Source organism: Chiloscyllium plagiosum, unplaced genomic scaffold (assembly GCF_037043375.1).
Source record: "Chiloscyllium plagiosum isolate Xiang-an unplaced genomic scaffold, Cpla_swu_hap1 HiC_scaffold_1, whole genome shotgun sequence".
Taxonomy (NCBI): domain Eukaryota; kingdom Metazoa; phylum Chordata; class Chondrichthyes; order Orectolobiformes; family Hemiscylliidae; genus Chiloscyllium; species Chiloscyllium plagiosum.
The window spans coordinates 94,700,879-94,723,255 of NW_028270139.1; the positions used below are offsets into that span (position 1 = coordinate 94,700,879).

The 22,377-nt window shown below is 37.8% G+C and overlaps 1 protein-coding gene across 2 annotated transcripts in view; it reads right to left on the reverse strand.

Moving 5' to 3' along the window:
* Positions 1-22,377, reverse strand: part of mtrex (Mtr4 exosome RNA helicase) — a 127,246-nt gene that overhangs the window by 57,617 nt on the left and 47,252 nt on the right. For both annotated transcript variants that reach the window (XM_087989071.1, XM_087989076.1), the window contains 5 exons: positions 15,600-15,679; positions 12,711-12,821; positions 10,293-10,394; positions 8,643-8,768; positions 5,334-5,484 (listed from right to left, as the gene is read on the reverse strand). In XM_087989071.1, coding sequence (XP_087845197.1) covers positions 5,334-5,484; positions 8,643-8,768; positions 10,293-10,394; positions 12,711-12,821; positions 15,600-15,679 — 570 coding nt within the window. The remainder of the gene's footprint in view (positions 1-5,333; positions 5,485-8,642; positions 8,769-10,292; positions 10,395-12,710; positions 12,822-15,599; positions 15,680-22,377) is intronic.

The window sequence follows — 22,377 nt, forward strand, 5'->3', positions numbered from 1 at the left end:
CCAAGGGTCATTTGTTACTGGTGTTCGCAGAAAGCAGTAAAGACTGGGTCATTGAATTTGCTAAAAGCAGAGTTAGATAGTTTGTTGAAAGGCAGAGTTAGATAGCTTGTTGAAAGACAGGGGAGTTGACAATTATGAGGAGCACAATTAGGAAGACAGAGATGAGATTACAATCAGATCAGTCAAGATTTTATTAAATGGCGAAGCAAGCTCAAACGGTCAAATAGTCTGCCTGCTCCTGTGATCAAAATGCTTGGTGCAAGAGATGGAATTTGAAGATCAATTAAAGAATAATTAATTGGGGACATACAAGAGGCCTTAGTATAGATCCCTAAACATGTGGGTTTAGGGCAGTTTACAGATGTCAGAGAGGAGAGGCCAAGGAAGAACTCACAAATAAGGTTAAGAATTTAATGCAAAAACAAAAATTGCTGGAGAAACTTGGCAGGTCTGCCAACATCTGTGGAGAGAAAAAACAATTAATGTTTTGCATCTAGTGATCCTTCCTCAGAACTTAAGAATTTTAAATTTGAGATTTTGCTTAGCCTGGAGCTGTGTTAGTGAGCACATGAATGATGGGTCAGTGGGTTCTGCTGCAAGACGGATTACAAGCAGTTCATTCAATTCTCAAAAGACCACTGCACCATTATGAACCTTTCAGTTTCTCACAAACCCTAATGGTCAGTTAGTTTGACAAAGTAAATGCAAATACCTGCAGGGATTGGAGTAGGATTTCCAAAACTCATTTCACAAAAACAATCACATTGGCACAGAAATAACTATATTGCTGGATTTTTATGGCAAAATTTTCAAATTAGGAAACAATTAGTTAAGAAACAAATCAGCAAAGAAAACTACAAAGAGCTATGTTAATTAAATTGATCATATCAGCATGCTACACCAAGAATTTCTATCAAAAGAGTCTGCAATAAATTGAAATGCCGGGACATGTACACTCAAAAGGCATTACCAGGAATTCTGGATGCCCAAGGTATTCATCAATAAGCAGTTGATTCTACTATCCTCAATTACTTGCCAGCTGCTCTAACTTTCTACGAATGTACACACTCTTCGTTTGTGCAAAACTAATCAGAAGAATCTGATATCCAGCTCCCGACCCCCCTCTCCCACTACCTTCAAGTCTCAATGACGTAGGGTGATGAACCTGGTTTTCGACTGGTGCCCAGGAATTGTTTTTTTCTCTCAAAAGACTTGACAGGTCACGGTGAACTACCTCAGTGCTATCACCCATTGTCAAGTACATCATCTTAAAATAACCTAATCCTAAGGAAATTCTTGCATATGGTCAAAAGAATTATTCAATTGCATTCCTAACTATGACTGGAGACTCCACAGATTTTTCTTAGATTGTGGGTTTTTGTTGACAAAAGCTCAATTCAACCAAAATTTGTCGCCAACAACATCCAAGAGAAAGGGATAGATATCTCTTACATCTTCCAATCATAACTTTTGAGATCCATTAATAAACACAGAAAATATTGGAGAAACTCAGCAGACCTGGCTGCATCCATGGACAGAAAGCGGTTAATGTTTCAAGTCAGAACTGGTCTAAGATGACGACAATTGGAGACTGTGCTGAGGGAATTCACTATAAACTCAAATCCTTTGAGATGAAAAATCCTGGGTGCGAGTTAAAGACCAGATAAAGGTTCCATCTATTTGCAGTTCTGAAGATTCATACTGAACTCAAAACACTTTCTCTGTTTCTCTCTCCACCGATGCTACCAGGCCTGCTGAGTTTCTCCAGCATTTTGGGTTTGTTTCAGATTTCCATCATCTGAAGCATCTTATTTTTCTTTGAAAACCATTCTCAAGTTGTCATGCCACTTTCAGTCAACAAGTTCTGAAATTGCTTAGAAGTAGCATAACAGCATGCACCTGGACAGAAATGTATTTGAGGCAGAGCAATTTCAATTATTTCAGGTACCTGAAGAACCTAGGTGTCATAGTTGCTCACAACACAAAGTCTATGAAATGTTTGTCGAAAACGATGCCTTGATTGCTACATGAATAGAATCTATTAGCCGAGTAACCATAACGCCATTCATGCCCACGTCCCTACTTGAAGGTAAAATATAAACTGGAACTTTACTTAGTGGGCGGCATGGTGGCATAGTGGTTAGCACTGCTGCCTCACAGCACCAGAGACCTGGGTTCAATTACCGCCTCAGGCAACTGACTGTGTAGAGTTTGCACATTCTCCCAGTGTCTGCGTCGGTTTCCTCCGGGTGCTCCGGTTTCCTCCCACAGTCCAAAAATGTGCAGGTTAGGTCAATTGGCCATGCTAAATTGCCCATAGTGTTAGGGGTAGGAGTAAATGTAGGGGAATGGGTCTGGTTGGGTTGCACTTTGGCGGGTTGGTGTGGACTTGTTGGGCCGAAGGTCCTGTTTCCACTCTAAGTAATCTAATCTAGTCTCTGTGATTCATTACATTCCAAGGCCACAAACCATGTTCACACTAAAGCATGCACTGATAATTAATATAGATGATCCTTTGCTGTCTTCTCAAATAGCCCAGCAAACTACTCAGTTATAATCAAACCACCAGAAAGAAAAATTAAATACACTAGACCACAACAGTTCAAGAAACTCACCCCCAACTTCCTAGGACAACCAAAGAGGGAAATAAGTGTCAACCCTTCCAGCAATGCTCACATCCAAAAAATTACAAAAAACGCTATGTAGCATTGCCTTAAAACTTAACTTTACTTCAAAGCAGCTTGCAAAAGTAAAGGTTCTATTTAGTTGCAACTTGAAAACCAGAAAATAAAAGTTTTTTTTATTTTTCATGACGTAATTTAATAGTCATGACTGATTTGCATTATATTTATTCTTTTATAAGAATCAATTATAACAAGAAAATCCTAATGAAGTGCTTTTTGTTTGCTTTTCATTATTCTACAGTTTTGCAAAACAATTGCATCATGCTCCCCAAGTAGCACTTGACTATGAACTTTGGTCTAAGGCTTCCATTTCTGATATTAGCGTGGTTTACTTTTGCTCACTGCCTTGGTCCACAGACAGAATGCCAATACATGTAAAATATCATTCACAAATTTGTTTTTACCAGTTTTCCCTCAACATTAACATAATTACTGTACTAATGAGACGCAGTACACTATGTATTTTGCCTGATTCTTTATAGATGCTTACTGAGATATTTAGGCAATATGAATAAACCTATCTAAAGTGGTTCAAACTGAGACCAAAATGCATTAATGTAATATATATCAATCACCACTTATCAAGTCCCATTCTCCTATTAGCCCTGCTTTCAGTGAATTAAATTTTATAAATTTATATCCCAGCTTTCAAGTTTGTCCATGACCTTTTCCCTTCTTGATTCTGTAATATTCTTCAGCTTCACAACTCTGAGATAAATGGATACATCTAATTATGGCCTCAGAGGACTCTGATTTAATTGTTATACATTAATGACTCTGACCTCATTTGCCTAGACATTGAACCTCTGGAATTCCCTCTCTAAAGCCTCTCCACCTCAATTTCCTCATTTAAGATATTCATTAAAATCTCTGACCACGCTGTTGTTCATCTTTATATGGCATGTAATATTTTGTTTCATAATTTCCTGTGAAACAATTTGGGATATTTTATTACTTGAAAGGCGCCATGTTAAAATAAACTGCCGTTTTTTTCAGATTATTGAGATAACATCATGCCAAATCTCAAATGAAATTTTTTTATTTCAGTAGAAATGACAGACACATAGTTGTCACTATTCGAGATTGAGTTAGATAGTGAAAGTAAAAGAATTGGAGACATGTGAACAGTATGTTTCCAACTATTAAGTACTTCCTGTTTAATGTAAGGAAAACACTAGCACTGACTAACTGGGCTAAAAGGCCTATTTCCATTTTTAATGCTAAATTAATTGTTTTTCAAAGAAAAAACATCTGTTATTCTGCAGGAATAGCAAGTCTAAGCACAGCATGTCGGGGTCAGCTAGCAATGCAGAGTAATGCCGACAGCAGGGTTTCAATTGCCATACGGGCCGAGATAACCACGAGGGCGTGATGACCCTCAGGTTAAACAATCACCAGTTGCCTCTCTGAGCTGCCCTATGATTGATTTGGACTCTGGCAAATTTATCAGTTTATATGACAAATGATGGTATAGATTTACACAATAGTTAAAGCACAGAAGGAAACTATTCAGTGCGATAATCATGTCAGTTCCACCCTTTCCCTGTAAGCCAGCACATTGTTTTCCCTCTTCAGGTGTTCATACAATTCCTTATTTAAAGTCAACATTGAAACTGCCTCCACTCACCCTTGCATACTGTGCATTCCAGGTCTTCCAACACTTGTATTATTGGTCATGTCTCCCTTCATTATTTTGCCAATCACCTCAAATCTTGGGTTTCTTGGGTTTTTGACTATCTTGCATATGGAAACATTTGTTCTGTACCTACTCTGCTAGACCCTCATGATTTTGAACACCTCTATCAAACCATCTCTCAAATTTCTCTTCTTGATGGAGAGCTATCCCAGTTTCTCTATCCATTTCTAAAACTTTCACACAGTCCCTCAAGTGCAGTGTGCTAAATCGCAGTTGAAGGGAAACGAGCATTTTCATCATTACTCTTTTTTAGATATGACAGCACTGGCTAAATGGAAAGTTGAGCACAATTGCAAAAATGTCACTGATTGGGTAAATGTCAAGGGAAGTAACAATCACTACATTTCTATTATCTATAGCAACTTTGGTTTAAATCCTTCCTAAATATATACACACAGTAACACTAAAGGAATTGAAGTGGTGCAATCCCCAGCCAGTTATAATGGGTGCAAATACAGTGCAGTGCAGAGGACAGTGAATTTTACGTACATGATCCAGAATACTGAACAGTATACAGATTCCTACATACCAGAGCTCAGCACAGGGAACAAATATAACTGGATGTGAATGAAAAGGTGATCAGTCAGAAATTGTGGATCTTTTAGATACGACAAATGATTAGGTTCAGCCCTCAAGATAGCAACTGTAAATACCAATAAACATTACAGCACATAAGACAGTTTCACACAGCTGGGATTATTGGTTTCAGCTGTATGTATCTTATTAATTGGCACAATCTATGTGACAGAACTTGAGCAACATTAAAGATACATTCATTAGATATTACTTACATTGATTTCACTATGTAGCCAACCTAAAGTTGGTAAATATTCATCAAATTATGTGAACAAAATAACCACAATCAATACATTCTCATCCACAGTATCATTAAAATCATAAACTTTACATCAAATTATTAAACAATGAAACCTGGGAAAAATAATGACACTAACTTTCTACCACTCCTGGGATTGCTTTGTAATTCTGAAACTGGTAGAAGGATTTTTCCAACATGTATTCAGGATTTATTTCTTCAACACGAAGGAGGTTCAAAACCATGTTATAGGTCAGATGAAATGCACTATTAAGAGGATCGGCTGAGCCCTAGAAAAAGAAAGCCCAAATGAGTAAAAGTAAAAAATATTGTTGCTTGATAAAACTCTCAATGCATAATAAAACAACATGGATATTTCAACCTTTCCCTGAAAACACTGATTTTTTAAGCAAGTTTTCTTTTCTAATTTCTTCATTAATTTTTGTCATCACACTTTGCTTTTTAAAAAAATATTCTGTACATGTTTCAAACCTGCCTTCATGCAACTGTACACCTTTTAATTCATAAAAGTTAAAATAAAATACTATAGATGCTGGAAATCTGAAACAAATCAGAAAATGCTGGAGAAACTCAAGGTATGTCTGGCAACATCTGTGGAGACAGAAAGTTAACGTAGAGTCTGGTGTGACTCTTCAGACTAGACAGACACTGGAAAATCATGGCTTTTGTGCAAAGGGGGGGACAAGGAGGAGTGATAGGTACAGAAGTGATAGTACCCAGATCAAAATACAAAGTGTGTGCTAATGGTGGTAATAAAGGGTTTTAAATGTAAAACAGGTGTAGGTGATTTTGATTTAATTTAATTTGAATTATTGTTGTCACATGTAACGAGATACAGTGAAAAATGTTGTTTTGCATGTTCTAGAGACAGATCGTAGCATAGAAATTGCAGAATACAGTGTCACAACTACAGAGAAGCTGCAGAAAGAGAGAGATAAACATCAAGATTTGAGAGGTCCATTCAAAAGTCTGATGACAGTGGAGAAGCAGTAGTTCTTCAATCTGTTCAAGCGTGTATTCAAATGTTTACATTTTCTGTCTGACGGAAGAAGTTGGAACAGAGTTTTACTTGTGTGGGAAGAGTCTTTGATAATGTTGGTTGCTTTTGCAAGGCAGTGGGAAGTATGGATGGAATCAACAAATGAAAGGCTGGGTGGCATGATCTACTGGGCAGTACAACGCAGTAGTTTTTGCAGTCTTGGAAAAAGCAGTAGTCATACAATGCTGTGATACATCCAGACAGGATGCTTTGTATGGTGCATCTATAGATGTTAGTAGGAGTCTTTGTGCTCATGCCGAATTTCCTTAGCCTCTTGAGGAAATTGAGGAGTTGTTGTGCTTTCTTGACTCTTGCATTGATATGGGTGGATCAGGACAGATTTCTGGTGATCATCACTCCAAGGATGGAGAGACTGTTGTCTTTACACTATGACGCTAAACACTCAATTTATTTCCTGTACTGATAGATTATTTCCTCCAATGTGGCCCCATTCAATGCTCAAAAGGACAATTTCTAGATATATGGTATGTTGGATTAAGGGTTTATCATTGAGGAACATGACTTTATTTGATGCTGCATGACCTCTGTGCAGGATAGCCCACCCATTTTTGGAACAACTCCCTTCGACTTCGCAACAACAAATTTGCAAAGTCACACTGACTAGCTATCAATGCTCGAAGGCCCGAAAGGCTGACCTCAAAATGTTACGGCTCATTACTTCCCTTGCCTCTTTTAATTTGCTTCTTAAAACCTATCCCTTTACCCAAAATTTTAGTACCCTTGTCAAGTTGTGCTTTGTAACGTCTCCACAAGTTGATTCAAACGTTTGAAGTTTATTCTCCAAATTTTTGTGTCTTACTTCCAAGGATATCCTTTTTTCTTAGTCATAGCTACAAGCTGCCTCTCCTGCCTCCATCCCCCAAACCCTTCTCCACATAACGTTTCGAAGTTACCATTTACTATCCTGTTGGACTTCCACTAATTTGCTACATCTTAATAACTTTGAGACAGATAGGAAACAAAGTGAAAACGAATCCTGCCAGTCTAACCAATCGTCATAAGACAAGCTGCTGATTGAAGGTTATCAATATAATAAACCTACTGTGAATGGCCTCCAGTGCATTTACATTCTTTCTTAAATAAGGAGACCAAGACCACACTGTATTTGAGATGTAGTCACAATGATTCCTGTATAAGTGAAGCATAACTTCATGTTTGCTTTCAATTCCCCTTGTAAGGGATGATGTTCATCAACATTTCTTGATTTTCTGCTGCACACCTGCATTCCTCTACAGTTCAGAATTCTGCAGTGAATGGGAGTTTGGTTTATCCTATTTTGCTCTTAACTAACTCCTCAATTAAGAATGATATTGTTATTAATCTCATGCACATTTCAGTTAAAACAAACCAAGTCAAGGGAAGGTGGAGGGTTGTTTTTCAGACAGGAGTCCTGTGACCAGCAGTGTTCCACTGCTACTGGTGCTGCATCCACTTATGTTATTTATGGAAATAATTTAGATGAGAATATAGGATATGTGGTTAGTAAGTTTGCAGATGACAATAAGATTGGTGGTGCAGTGGACAGTAAAGGTTATCTAAGATTACAGAGATCTTGATCAATTAGGTCAATGAGCCGAAGAATGGCAGCTGGAATCTAATTTGGGTATTTTGGTAAAAGAAACAAGGGCAGGGCTTATACAGTTAAAAGTAAGGCCTCGGGTAGTGTTGTAGAACAAAGAAACCTAGGAGTTCACGTACATAATTCTTTGAAGTTTGCATCACACATGGACCGGGTTGTTAAGAAGGCATTTAGCACACTTGCTTTCATTGCTGAGTCCTTTAAGTATCGGAGTTGGGACGTTATGTTAAGGTTGTATAGGACACTGGTGAGGTCTCCAGTACTGGTCATCCTGTTGTAGGAAGGTTATTATTAACCTGGAGGGGGATCAGAAGATATTTACCGGGATATTTCTGGGAATAGAGGGTTTAAACTATGGGGACAGGCTGGATAGGCTGGGATTTTTTTCACTGGAGCATAGGAGGTTGAGGGGTGACCTTATAGAGGTTTATTAAATCACGAGGCATATAGACAAGGTGAATGGCTGGTATCTTTTTCCCTAGGATGGGGAATTTCAAAATTATGAGCATATTTTTCAGGAGAGAGGAGAAAGATGAAAAAAAAGACAGGGGGGCAATCGTTTTACACACAGAATGGTTCAGATGTGGAATGGAATGTCCAGAGAAAGTGGTGGATGAGGTTACAGTTACAATGTTTAAAAGACATGTACATAAGTTCATGAATATGGACCGAGCGCAGGCAAATTAACTAGTTTAATTTGGGACTATGGTCGGCCTGGATCATTGGGACCAAAGGGTCTGTTTCCATGCTGTATGAGTCTATGAAATAAGTTACACTGAATTTACTACCTTCAGAAGTTGTTTTCCAACTGTTGGACTCATCTTTTCATCTACCATAAGAATAACAATTCCTCTTTCATCCATGCCACGTCTACCAGCTCGACCTGACATTTGAATGTATTCCCCTGAAGAGATCTATTAGAAACAAAAACTGCATTAGCGTGTTTTTAACTTTGAAAGTATGCTACTGCTGCAATGATTGAGCAACCTTAATTGACCAAATAGAGATGGATTCATAAACATTCAAAAGCTGAATAAAATGAAAATTATGTAAACCACAAAGCTATTGGAACTATTTATGAGCTGGAGTACTTAGTTATGCATGCAATATATACAACCTGAATTTGGAAATATTGAAGAATGAATTGCTTTGCTCTTCAAACAAACAAATGCAACTGCCATTGACACAGATAAAGCTACACTAATCCTATACAGTAACTGACAATTGTGTCTTTTGGGGGGGGGGGGAGCAAGAAAAAAAATTGAAGAGATTAATGCAATATATACACATAAATGGTTAGAGATCCTAATTACAAACAGACAGAATCATGAAAGTGATTCCTGATTAAAAAAGAAATTCAAAATTTTGGGGAATAAAAACAAACTTGGACTTATTCAAATGTACCAGCTGTTCAATATCCTGAGCCAGCCTATTTTTTTTGGATTCAGTTCCTCTCTCTCCATTGGTGTTCAGGCCAATCCACATTTCTGGATTCCACTAAAATAAGCAAATCCAGTCTGGGCCACTGCAACCTTAGCAGATATCAATCATCTAAACAGCAAAGGAAGCTTAAAATCAACAGGACACCTGCTCTTGCACTCATAACAGTTCATAGCAGACAGATCCATCTTTAATGATCAAAACCTGTGGCTGTCACAAGAATAAATGCACAGATTGAGAAAACAAGAAAAATGGTGTAAAAAAGCATTGATGCAAGTTACAGAAAATTCCAAGTATTAAAACGGTTTGACTTCACAAATATACTATAAACAGTGGCCTGGATTAGAATCAGATGTGAATTATGGAACATAACTCTCCACAATACTGGTTAAAAATCTCAGAATAGTGTGCAATAATTTTAGTCACTACTAACTATTGGAATAAAAGTATAATCCAGAAAAAAGAGAATGTTTCTTAAACAGCAAGAACAAAAAAAAATTTAAATTTCAGCCTTTGCTGAAAAACAAAAAAGAAATTGGTATTTCATTAAGATTAGAAAAAAAAAGAAACACAGAAATATAAACAGGATGAAGGATAAATCGACATAAGATTGAGAGATAAAATTAATTAGAAGTCGCATAAACAAGGAGAATAAACGTACATGGAGGGAACAAGGGAGATACAGGCCCGAAAAATCACAGAAGTCTAGAGACAAAAATGTGACAAAATCTACTCTTTGTTTCCCCTCAATAATGCCACTAAAGTGGGATACCCAACTATCAAAATTTGTGCACTTGATAACATACCATACATCAAAGTAAACCACTGCAAATGACTTCCAAGATAAGAGACTGCACAAAGCTGGCTTTCAAATTCACTCAGTACAGTTTATTTTCACCATTTTGATGAAGTATTTAAACAGATTTTTGTAACTTAAATAGCATAGTAAGTGCTGTGAACAATGTAAAAACAACTAAGGAAAGGTAAATTCTCCATACCCAACGGAAATCTTTCCCATCAAATTTGCGGGCACTGGTGAACAAAACTGTCCTTGCTGGCATGTTGATACCCATAGCAAAGGTCTCTGTTGCAAATAGTGCCTAGAAAATTAATTATTGTAAAACTGAATCAAATGCAGACATTTGTACACAAGCATCTATACTTTAACTCAAAAGTAGGGTGCTGGGTCCACCGTTGTTTATCATTTTTATAAAGGATTTCGATGAGAATATAGGAAGCATGGTTCGTAAGTTTACAGATGTCACCAAAATTGGTGGCAGTGGTGAACAGTGAGGAAGGTTATCTAAGATTACAAAGGGATCTCAATCAATTTGGTCAAGGAGTGGCAAAAGAAGTTTAATTTGGATAAATGCAAGGCAGTACATTTTGGTAAGACAAACAAGAGCAGGATTTAGACAGCTAAAGGTAAGGCCCTGAGGACTGTTGTAGAACTGAGACACCTAGGGATTCATGTACATAGTTCATTGAAAGTTGTGTTCCAAGTAGAGTTGTAAACAAGGTATTTGGCCTGCTTCATTGCTCAGATCACTGAGTATAAAAGGTGGGACGTCATATTGCAGATGTACAGGACATTGCTGACGCCACTTTTGGAGTACTGTGTATGGCTCTGGTTGCCCTGCTCTAGGAAGGATGTTATTAAATTGGAGAGGGGGCAGAAAAGATTTACAAGGATGTTACCAGAACTGGAGGGTTTGAGTTATACACATAGACTGGATTAGCTGGGAATTCTTTTCTCCACCGGAGTGTAGACTGTTGAGGGGTGACTGTAACAGAGTTTTATAAAATCAAGAGGGGGATAGATAAGGTAAATGAAAAAAAGTCTTTCCCCGATGGTTGAGGAACTCAAAACTAGAGGGTATAATTTTAAGCTAAGAGGAGAAAGATTTAAAAGGGACCTAAGGGGCAACATTCTCAAAGGAAGTGGTAGATGCAGGTACAGTTACAACATTTAGAAGACAATGGGACAGGTACATGAACGGGAACGCTTTAGAGGGATAGGGGCCAAATGCAAGCAAGTCAGACTGGGTTAATTTGGAAAACTTGGTCGGCATGGAAGAGTTGGACTGGAGGGTCTGTTTCTGCGCTGTCTGACTCTATGAATTATAAATTATAACTGAAGGTGAAATCAAGTAACTATTTATAGAGGCTAACATGCAATCTGGTTGTATCATCCATTACAAAATATAAAACTACCTTCACCATCTATATTGATTCAAAGTGGCGTCATTAGGTCAATGGAAGCCATGCAATAATTGCTGCCTTTACTCGCAATATTTCAAGATGTGAAATTTCTTTGTGAAATTAACAGAGAGATTAGGAATTTGTAACTGCATCAGGTCATAGAAATCAAGAAGGATTTTACTTTCAAGTATTGTTTTCTGAAATTGATAAACATGTTAATTTAAAAATTGTATATTTGAACAAAAATCACTAAATGCAGACATTTAACAAAGGAATAGGAGTATTACATTCAGTTATTCAAGGCTGCTCAGCTAACCTCATTAGATCACGGGAGATCTATATCTCAACTCCATTCACCTTGGATTGCTTTCTCTTGCTACACATACCTAATAAAATTCTATCAATCAGTTCTGAAATTTTCAAGTGAACCAACATTCAAAAATTTCACTATTCTTTGAGATAATGTGTTCTGATTACATTCCTGAATGGCCTGGCATCAATATCAATATTCTGCTCATTTGTTCTTTCGACAATGACGATCAACATTTTACACAATGTTTTCAAATTGCATACAAGAACATCCTCTAGTTAAACAATGCACTAATATCGCCTTATCTTTCAATCATAAACTATATTCCAGCCAGTCATTGTATTCTCAGAGAGTAATAGAGTCACACAGCACAGAAACAGATCCTTCGGTCCAACCAGTTCGTGCTGAACATAATCCCAAACTAAATTAGCCCCACGCGCCTGCTTCTGGCCCATATCCCTCCAAACCTTTCCTATTCGTGTAATTATAAACATTGTAATTGTACCCATTTCCACGACTTCCTCGGGAGGTTTATTCAACATGTGAACCACTCTCTGTGTAAAACAATTGCCCCTTAAAGTCTTCTTTATACAAATCTCTATACAATGTTCACTTAGTCAAAAGTCAATGGCTCTAACATGGATGTCCTAATCAATCTGACGCCCAGTGCTTGACCAAGACTGCCCAATTCCAAAAGTCAGATGTTATGCACTTCCATTCCTAACCCACCCATACCTTCACAGTTTCCTCACACTCTGCCAGCCCTATGAAATCTCAACTGATCCTTACTTCTTGCAATGAGCATGCATTGAAGTCCCATCCACACATCACCTTACTCATACCTTATTGGCCCCTTAACATGCTGTTCTAAAGCATATATAAGACATTCCAAGATAAACTTTACCTTCAGGAGTCCTTCAGAGAAGAGAATTTCAATAGTTTCTTTCAAAATAGGAAGCAAACCACCATGGTGAATTCCAATACCTCGTTTTAAAAGAGGCAGCACATGTTCAACCTGGTTACATATGAATTAAAATATCAATAAATAATGGTCTGAAAATGTATGCATTGAGATTGGAGATAATGCAATAAAGGAGAGAGACTTGAAATTGAAGATGCTCACTGCTCTCTCACTCCCCTGCTTTCTGAAGCTAGCAAGTTTAGATTCATCAATGGATATTGTGCAGCATTATGCCACCTCAGTAGAGATGGCCATTCTTCAAGTGAAGGTTGGGCATATTAAGCATGATATAATCTACAATTGGTATTCAGCATCACTCAATTTCTACAATCAATCAATCAGTGAATGTCACAAAACTTAATAGGAAATACAAAGTCACTGCTGGTTACTACAAACAAAAGGCACTCAACTCAAGAGTCTTCGGCAGTGCATCTGCTGCCTTTTAAGCAGCAAATTTGCTGGGAGAATATTGTGTTCAAAATAATGAAAAAAAGATGGAACTTTATTTTTATTTTCACTCTAGGCATGTTGGCATTGCTAGCTGGGACATGATTTAGTCCTCTTGAGAAGGTGCTGTAGAGTTGCCTTCTTGAGCTGCTGCAGTCAGTGTGCTGTAGGTTGACCCACAATGCTCTTAGGGAGGGAATTCCAGGATTTTGACTCAGCAACAGTGAAGGAACGGTGATATGTTTATAAGTCAGAGTGGTGAACGGCTTGGAGGAGTAGTTGAAGGTGGTGGCTTTCCCATGTATCTGCTTCCCTTATCCGTCGAGATGGAAGTGGTCATGAGTTTGTAAGGTGCTGTCAAAGGATCTTTAGTAATTTCTGCAGTGCATTTTCTAAGTGGTACACACTGCTGCTATCGACTGTCAGTGGTGGAGGGAGTGGGTGCTTGTGGATATGGTGCCAATAAAGCGGGATGCTTTATCTAGGCTAGTGTCAGGCATTTTGGGTGTTGCTAGAGCTTCACCCATTGAGGGAAGTGGAGACAATGTATGTATGGAAACTAGTGATTGTGGGTCATGTCTTTTGGTGACTAGTTGGTGTTCATGTATGCTGGCGTCTCCAATTCATATATGCTGGTGACATCAGACAAACAAGCAGAAACTTGCCACCATGATACATGAACACCAATTCATACAGACAAAGAAGGACACCACTTTGACTGGAACAACACACATGTCCTATGACAGGCGAAACAAAGACACTCACTAGAATTCTTAGAGGCATGGCATTCTAACCAGAACTCCATCAATAAACACATCGACTTAGATCCTATCTATCTTCACTTGAAAAAAAGAACCGGAAATTACATCACCCACCTTCAGAAAATAAGACCTATAATCTGAGAGGTAGGACATACCACCGATGATGTTACCTAGTCATGGTGATGTAACGTCTGAAAACAAGCCTTCCAGCTCAGCGAGCTCACTTACATGCTTATCATCAACCTGAGCTACAAATCTTCTCAAAAATCGCTACTTAATAAGGATGTTACCTGGACTAGAAGGGTGGATTTTTAATGAATGGACTTTATTAAAGCCTTTGATAAGCTTCCACATGGTAGATGAATTAGTAAAGTTAGGTCACATGAGATTCCAGGTGAGCTTGCCAATTGGATACATAACTGGCTTAATGGCAGGAGACAATGTGATGGTGGAAGATAGCTTTTTGGACTGGAGGCCTGTGACAAGCAGTGTTCCACAGTGATAAATTCTGAGTCCTCTTTTGTTTGTCATTTATATAAATGATTTAGATGAGAATATAGAAGGCATGGTTAGCAAGTTTGAGGATGACATCAAAATTGGTGGCACAGTAGACAGTTAAAAAGGTTTTCTAAGATTCAAAGGGATCTTGATCAAATGGGTCATTGAGCTGAAAAATGGCAGCTGGATTTTAATCTGGATAAGTAGTGAGATATTGCATTTTGGTAAAATAAACAAAGGTAGGGCTTATACAATTAGTGTAGGCGCTTGGTTAGTGTTGAAGAACAGAGGCACTGAGGGGTTCAGGGCACGCAATTCTTTAAAGTTTGTATCATATATAAACAGGGTGGGTAAAAGGAGGTTTAGCACGCTTGCCTTCATTGCTCAGTCCTTTGAGTATAGAAGTTACAGTTGCACAGGACATTGGTGAGGTCTCTTCCAGAATACTGTGTCTAGTCTTGGTCACCCAGTTAGAGGAAACATATTATTAAACTGGAGAGGATTCAGAAGAGATTTAAAAGGATGTTACCTGGTATGGAAATTTTGAGTCATCAAGTATCAAGGCTGGGCCTTTTTTCACTGAAGTGCATGGGGTGGGACAGGCAAGCATGTGTGAGGTGGGACAGGCGTGAGCGCGTGGGGTTGAAAGGCAGGTGTTTATGGGGTGGGACAGGTGTGCGTGTGTGGGTGGAGAGGGACGAAATGAGAGAGCGCATGTGCGTGCAAGGACGTAATAATATTACATACAAAACTAATTTTCCAAGAAAATGAGGCCCTTCGAGCCTCATCCATTATTCACTAAGATCAGATCTGTTCTTGTTATGGTCTCAGCTCCAACCTTAAACTCTTTTGTACATTCATATCTATTAAACTTTGAACAAATTTAAAGATGCTACCTTTACTACCTTCTGTGGAAGGGAATTCCATAAACTAACAAACTTCTGAGTATTATTTAATATTCACTTCCTCATGCGACGAGAGCATTACAACATCACACTAATCAGCATAAATGGAGCAAGGAACATTTCAGCTTTAATATTCCCTAAAAAAAATTACTGAATTTAAATTTGTCTTACTACTTGGACTTACAGAAATAAGATACCTGGTTTGGTATCAAAGCACTCACCTGAGGAAGTTTTTTATCTTCATCAGACAAGCAATCAATAGCATTGTTAAATACCTCTTCCACGAGTTTTTTTTCATCATCTGTGGGGAAATAATTATTTCTGATATACTTAACTGCATAAACTTCACTCTTTACAGTTTTATAGCCCAAGCAAAGTATTCATAATCATTTTAAAAATGCAATTTATCATAATAAAATTAAATATTAAAAGGAAAGTTCTTCCAAATTCATCTTTTCACTTTTACTTTTCATCTTTCTCATTAAGAACTGAAGTAGCAGTTGGTCACAAAACCCAATACAGAAAGGTAAATGAAAATGACTTGTTTATACTTGTTAACCAACATTTATAATAATTTCACTTATGTTTCTTCAAATACAACTAACTATGACATTATTGGACACAAACTCAGTAAAGTGGAGTGTGTGTTGCTGGGAAAGCACAGCATGTCAAGCAGCATCCGAGGTGGAGGAGGATCGATGTTTCGGCCATAAGCCCTTCATCAGGAAAACTCAGTAAAGAATGGAAGTGCATTTCTTGAAACTTAAACAAGCGTGCATGTGCTTCCTGGTTACATACTTATTATACTTTATTTGGGTCTCAACTAGTTAAGTACAGTTCCCAACTGGTGGGCAACATTTCCTTGCAATGTCAAATTCTTTCAATTGAGAAGTCAAGTAATAATGAGGTGTCTCATCAGTGAGAAACGAATTATAACATTCAACACAAATTTCAGTCTTCCATTTACCATGTGGGCTCAAGCTGGTGACAATGCAAGATAATAATACAATATAAATATTAAAATTGAAAAGTGCCAAACTGAACTAATAACTGCGATTAAATGGTTCTCTACATACCAAAAACCTTGCAAACAAACTTCAATACTAACTACCGAACAATAATTATATTGCCACTAATTGGGAGTCAAAAGACAACAGCATGCATTCAGTACTTTTGTATTTTGTAATCTTCAGAGTGGGATAGAAAAGAACAGACGGCAAGCGTCAAAGTGAGGAAGGGCACAGAATAATAACAGAAAGTGATTTTGAACATTCAGCATGTTCAAAGGATCCAAACGCTATACCACCTTGCTTTGCGAGGTGACAGCAAGTTCTAACTGTATGCAGAAGTTGAACAAACAAGGAAGAAAGCAGTATTCGAACCAATAATGAGTTACAGGATGACTGTGATCTCTTCCAACCACAAGCAGGCAGTTTGTAAAAGACTGTAGAAATAATTAAATTGCCACAAAGATTCCCTGACAATTTCACTGGACCAAAGTGTCAGCAACTGTTCAACTTGGCGGTTACAATGAAAACAGTCTTTGAGTAATTTGAAGTTTTTCTTGACAAATTACATAATTTTCTTTCTGTGGCGAACTGCTCAATATTCTATCTCACTGCAATGTGTTGGAAATAACTAAGCCAGTCTTCTAATTCACAAATCACACTACTCCCATCACAGTAACAGGTCACAACCTTGATTTCGCTAACAGCAGATAAATCACAAAAAGCTCATGCTTGTGTATATGGTGTGCGCATTTCAGTGAACTTAATATATAAGCATCTAAAACCATGCAAGAATTCTGGATTTGTTCATTTTTTGGGGCAGAAATAATTAAAAATTAACCCAGTTTTCATAACCCAAAGATAGTCAACTGTGGCTTTTTTATTCATAGTATTTGCAAGGAAGCTTCACAAAAAGGCAAACAATACACTTGGTAAATTTCTTGAATAAGTTTAACCGTTTTCAAGACTTTGGGAAATCTGCATACAAAGACATTGGAGCTGTTCGGCGGGCAGGGAGGGGTCACCAGTGACTGCTTCCTGGTATTTGCCAAGACCAAGTTCAAATGGAACAGTCACATTGTTTTCTCAAAAACTCAAAAGTTTCTTTATTTTATTAATTCACAGGTTATGGGCAAGGCTAGCACTGCTGCCCATTCTTGCATAAAGTGGTGGTGAGCCGCTTTCTTCAACCATTGTAGTCTAGGTAATGTAGGTACATCCACAGTAGTATGAGGGAGGCAGTTCAGGATTTTACCCCAAAGATAATGAAGAAACAATGATATAATTCCAAGTGAGGATTCTGTGCGGCTTTGAAGGGAACTTATGTCCATGCAATTGCCATCCTTGTCCTCTTCAGTGGTATACAAGTTGAAGATTTGGAAGGTGGTTATAAAGCCTTGATGAGTTGCTGCACAGCAGCTTGTAAACTGTATAGTGTTGTTACTGTGTGTTGCTAGTAGAGGGAGTGAGTTGAAAGTACTTTTGGATTGAAATTTGTTCTTTAACATATTGTATCAAAACGGCTACAATTGTTTCTCCAATAATTTTACTTAGTCAAGCTTTCAAAGTCATCCATTTTTAAAAGTAGCATACACTTTGGGAGTTAACCACATATTCAAGACTAAAGGAATGTTGGAGATGTAATAGTAGCTTTACTGGTAAAAACTGAAGTCAGAAACAATCACATCATGAGTAAAATAGCATCTTCTAATGTTTCAACTAAAGTTTTTGAAATAATGAGCTATTAGCTTGCAATAATTGTTTTCGGCTTTTGAGAAAAAAAACAGGTTTCCTAAGCTGTTGTTGACCCATAAATATATTTAGAATGGTTGCTTTGTGTGCCATAACTTTCCAATTTCTTTTCTTAACATGTGAAATCTGCAGCATACTTTGCCATAGGGATAACAAAAGAAAGAAAGCTCAAAAGGAAATATAAGGAGCTGTTGTCTTCATATGCTTCAACTGAAGTGGCAAAATAGATTAGTAACTTAAATGCTTGCTGGCGAGGGAAGAACTATTTTAATATTCTGCCCTGGAGCTAAGAGAAATAATTTATTATAGAGAGTTTCAGTTTTTCATTAGATGATCAGTGGTCTCACGGCAGATGTAGGATTAATTCCCCCACGTAAAACAACTTCATTAAACACCTGTATAAGTCTCATGCATAATGACATTTGACAGAAATTTTTAGATTAATTCAATTGCTGTACATTGATGAGTACTTGCAACTCGCGGCTCTTGCTGCATTCTTTAGCTTTTCTTTGTAGCTATAAGTTTTGTGAATGGCCACCAGTTTTAACCATAACATGAATTAAAATACAACAGCCTGTACTGCATGATCGACCAGTTAGAATGAGAGAAACCCTAGCAGATAAGTAGCATATGCAATCGTCAATGATATGCCATGGCAGGAATAGTTGGCAGGTTGCTTCCAATGACTGTGTATATATTACAAATTTCAGAACTTCTGATTTGCTGGTAGAAGATTCTTATTTCTGTAACCAGAAAACAGGTGATCTGATCAGTTAGCTCCTGCTGTTTTAGACAGATCTTTTTTGTCGTTTTTTTATTCACGGGATTCTTCCATCTTTGGTAGTGCCAACATTATGCCCATTCCTATTTGCCCTCGAGAAGATGGCAATCAGCTGCCTTCTGGAACTGCAGCAGGTCATTTCATGCAAGGCAAAGTTGCCACAGTCTCAAATGACCATACCGTGCCTCACTCATTAGAGGAGACTGGTGGGAAGTTTAACCTGCCTCAGGCAAGGGACGAGATTGAGAAAATGGGACCTTTATGGTTACCTCAGCCATTACAGGAATTGAACATATACTGTTGGCATCACTCTGCATCATTATCCAGCCAATTGAGCTAAGCAAACTCTTCATTTGGTGTAGGTACACCCACAATGCTATTAGGGAGGGCTCTGTCATCTCAAATACAGATAATACTGTTTTCTCATTATTGTGTACACCGAAAAGGGGAGGCAAGAGCCCAGTGGTATTATCACTGGACTGTTCCCCAACAGTTTCTGTTATTTTGGTGGCATTGTTGTGTTGGAATATTTGAGTTAGAAACTGTATGGTATTTAATAGCAAAGAAAAAAATCATACTTCACAGTTATAGTAAAGAATAATTTTGTTTAAAAATCTTGGCTTTAGAAATGTTAGAAAACCCTCCAATGCATGGGAAAAAGTGTACAAGTCATTTCGTGTGAGACACTAACATGAACATAAAGCCATACATCCTTGCTTTTAAAACCAAAGAGGCCCCTTTCTCAAGTGCAATGCAATATTTATGTAGGTCTTTGGAAAGCCAGTGCTTAAAGGCTTTATTTCCTGTTTTCTTTGAAAATGCATTAAGCCTTATTTAAAGAAACATACACCAAACCCTCAACAGAGCAGAGGGAATTCAGAAATTTCACACCTGAAGCAAATAGTTTCCAACACATTTCAAACTCATGTTAGCCTCGATCAAAGTCTATGCAAGTGAATCAAAATAACGATTCATATACTAATTCATTTAATGTATTTCAAGGAAGACTTTGATAAATGATTAGTACTCAAGAATTTACTACAGTCAAATAATTTAAAATATTCTGTACCTAATGCTAAACCAAGTAATTCTTTTGAAATGTAATACTGTCTGTCAAAAATGGAACTCAATCGATTTGAAGTTGTTCAGAATAAAGGAAGTTAAACACATTTCTTGATTTTGCCAATTATATGCTATGTCTCAAATGCAAATAACTGTACAAAAATTTGGTTTGAATTTTATGAAAATGTCAATAGTGAATACATTAAATAAATTCAAGTAAAACCACCCTTAGAAACATTAGGAACGTTTCCTTTAAATATAAATTTACTGGATATTTGAGATGAAGGCAAATGACTACTATTTATATCAATGTAATAAATAAAATTAATAAGCATGCATATTGCATTTTAAAGTATAGCCACTACGTTCACTAAATAAACTAAGCCAGAAGCAGCCTCAGCATTTTGGTTCCTCAAAGCTTCTTACTGTCTTCTTACACTCAGGTACTGCATCTTACATGAAATGATAAAGCATGAATAATTTACAGATATCCACCAGGACCTCAAGAGCACAGGACTGTTCACTTAATTTATTGTAGTCTTAATTCCTCTGTAAGCACAGCTCCTGTTTGCCTGAGATGGAGGGGACAGACCCATTCCCATCTCAGGTTGACCCCAAAAAGGGACACATTAAACATCTAAGTGCATCATTACTACCCTACCCATAAAATAGTTAGGCATCCACACCTCATGGAATTTCAGTTCATCAAGTTGGAGTGGCAGAACAATGGCAGTAACCTGCTTTATCTTTGCAATGGCCAAGCTGCGAGCCACATACGTGAGCTAACACTGCATACACAGTTCCAGAAATACCTTCAATCACCTGTTGCTCCACTTCATAGAATTTTCTCATTGTGTACATGACACACCAGCACCGTCAGCATTTTTAACAGCATTGTGATCTGCCAATTATTTGCATACATTTACATATTCTTGAATACCCAAGTTCAATGTCAGGCACTTGCATTACACGTCATGGACTGCTAAATCCAGATCTCAACACATAAAGCTTTGACAAACCATTTACCTCATCTGAAGTTAAATTCTCCTCCAGGTTAACATAGGTCAAGACTGGTGTCATTGCATGGAGGGCATACTGTACCAAAGACTCTTTCACCTTCAGGATATTTCTGTTTCTAGACATTAATTTATCAAAGTAAATTGACTGACGTGAGCTAGAGTCATACAGATGTACAGCATGGAAACAGACCCTTCGGTCCAACCATACAGTTAACCTGATCACCATTCTATCCTTCCCTGTAGTAGTGGTATTATCGGTTGACTCAATAACTCAAGATGAGTACAGTGGAAAGCAGTTAAGGGAAAGAGGGTCCACTTACCTCAATTACAGAAGACACTAACTTGTAGCTTTGGATTCTATGGAGAAGCCTTGTTATTTGGAAAATTATTTGGTTACAAATTAAGAAAAGCTTTCGGGGTCATCTATTGCAGTAAAAATTCAAGTCTGCATTTAGGTCATGCCAAGGATAGCAACTGGACTTAAATGTTTGTTTAATTATCTGGGAGTCTATTCAATGATCGGGTAGAGTATCATAGCACTGGACAACTTTTAACAAGGTTTACAAATCATCTTTTTCCTTCCTCAGATGGCTCAGTCTTTTCTGAAACCTGCTGAGGTGAGAAAATGTTGCTTGGTCATTCAAAACTGGGTGAGGGAGTCCAGAACTAAAGGGCATAGGTTTAGGGTGAGAGGGGAAAGATATAAAAGAGGGGGAAATTTTTCACGCAGAGGGTGGTATGTGAGTGGAATGAGCTGCCAGAGGAAATTGTGGAGACTAGTATGATTGCAATATTTAAAAGGCATCTGGATGGGTATACGAATAGGAAAGGTTTGGAGAAATATGGGCTGGGTGCTCGCAGGTGGGACTATTGTCTGAGAATGTGAAGATTTACCTTTCACTCAACAGTACTTCACTGATGTAGTCTGTGGATCGGGGGTACAGTAGGCCTAACACCTGCATTATACCTTATCCTGACATATCAAGGAAAAGGTTGCAAGAATACAACACCAGTCAAGAAATGTTGCTATGGCTATAACATTCTCAAATGCACTAAAAATATCATGGAATGATGTACTATCATTGTGTCTGATCAGTTTGTGGCAGAAATTATGACTCAAATATGCCATTGGCCAAGGAGAATTGCACACCCGAGATTCAACATGCCATCACCACTTTGGCAAAGGTGTGAGGCAGATGTGGCAGAATTGCATGAATTACATGGAGAGGAATTTCCCAATGAGTAATTAATGTAGTTAGAATGTCAAAGAGCTAAAGAGGAAGACTACACTGAAACACCAGCTCATCAAGCTTTGTCCATAAAACAACCAAAGAAGGCTCTCCAACTTATGGAAGAGGGCAAAGAAAATCTTAGAGAA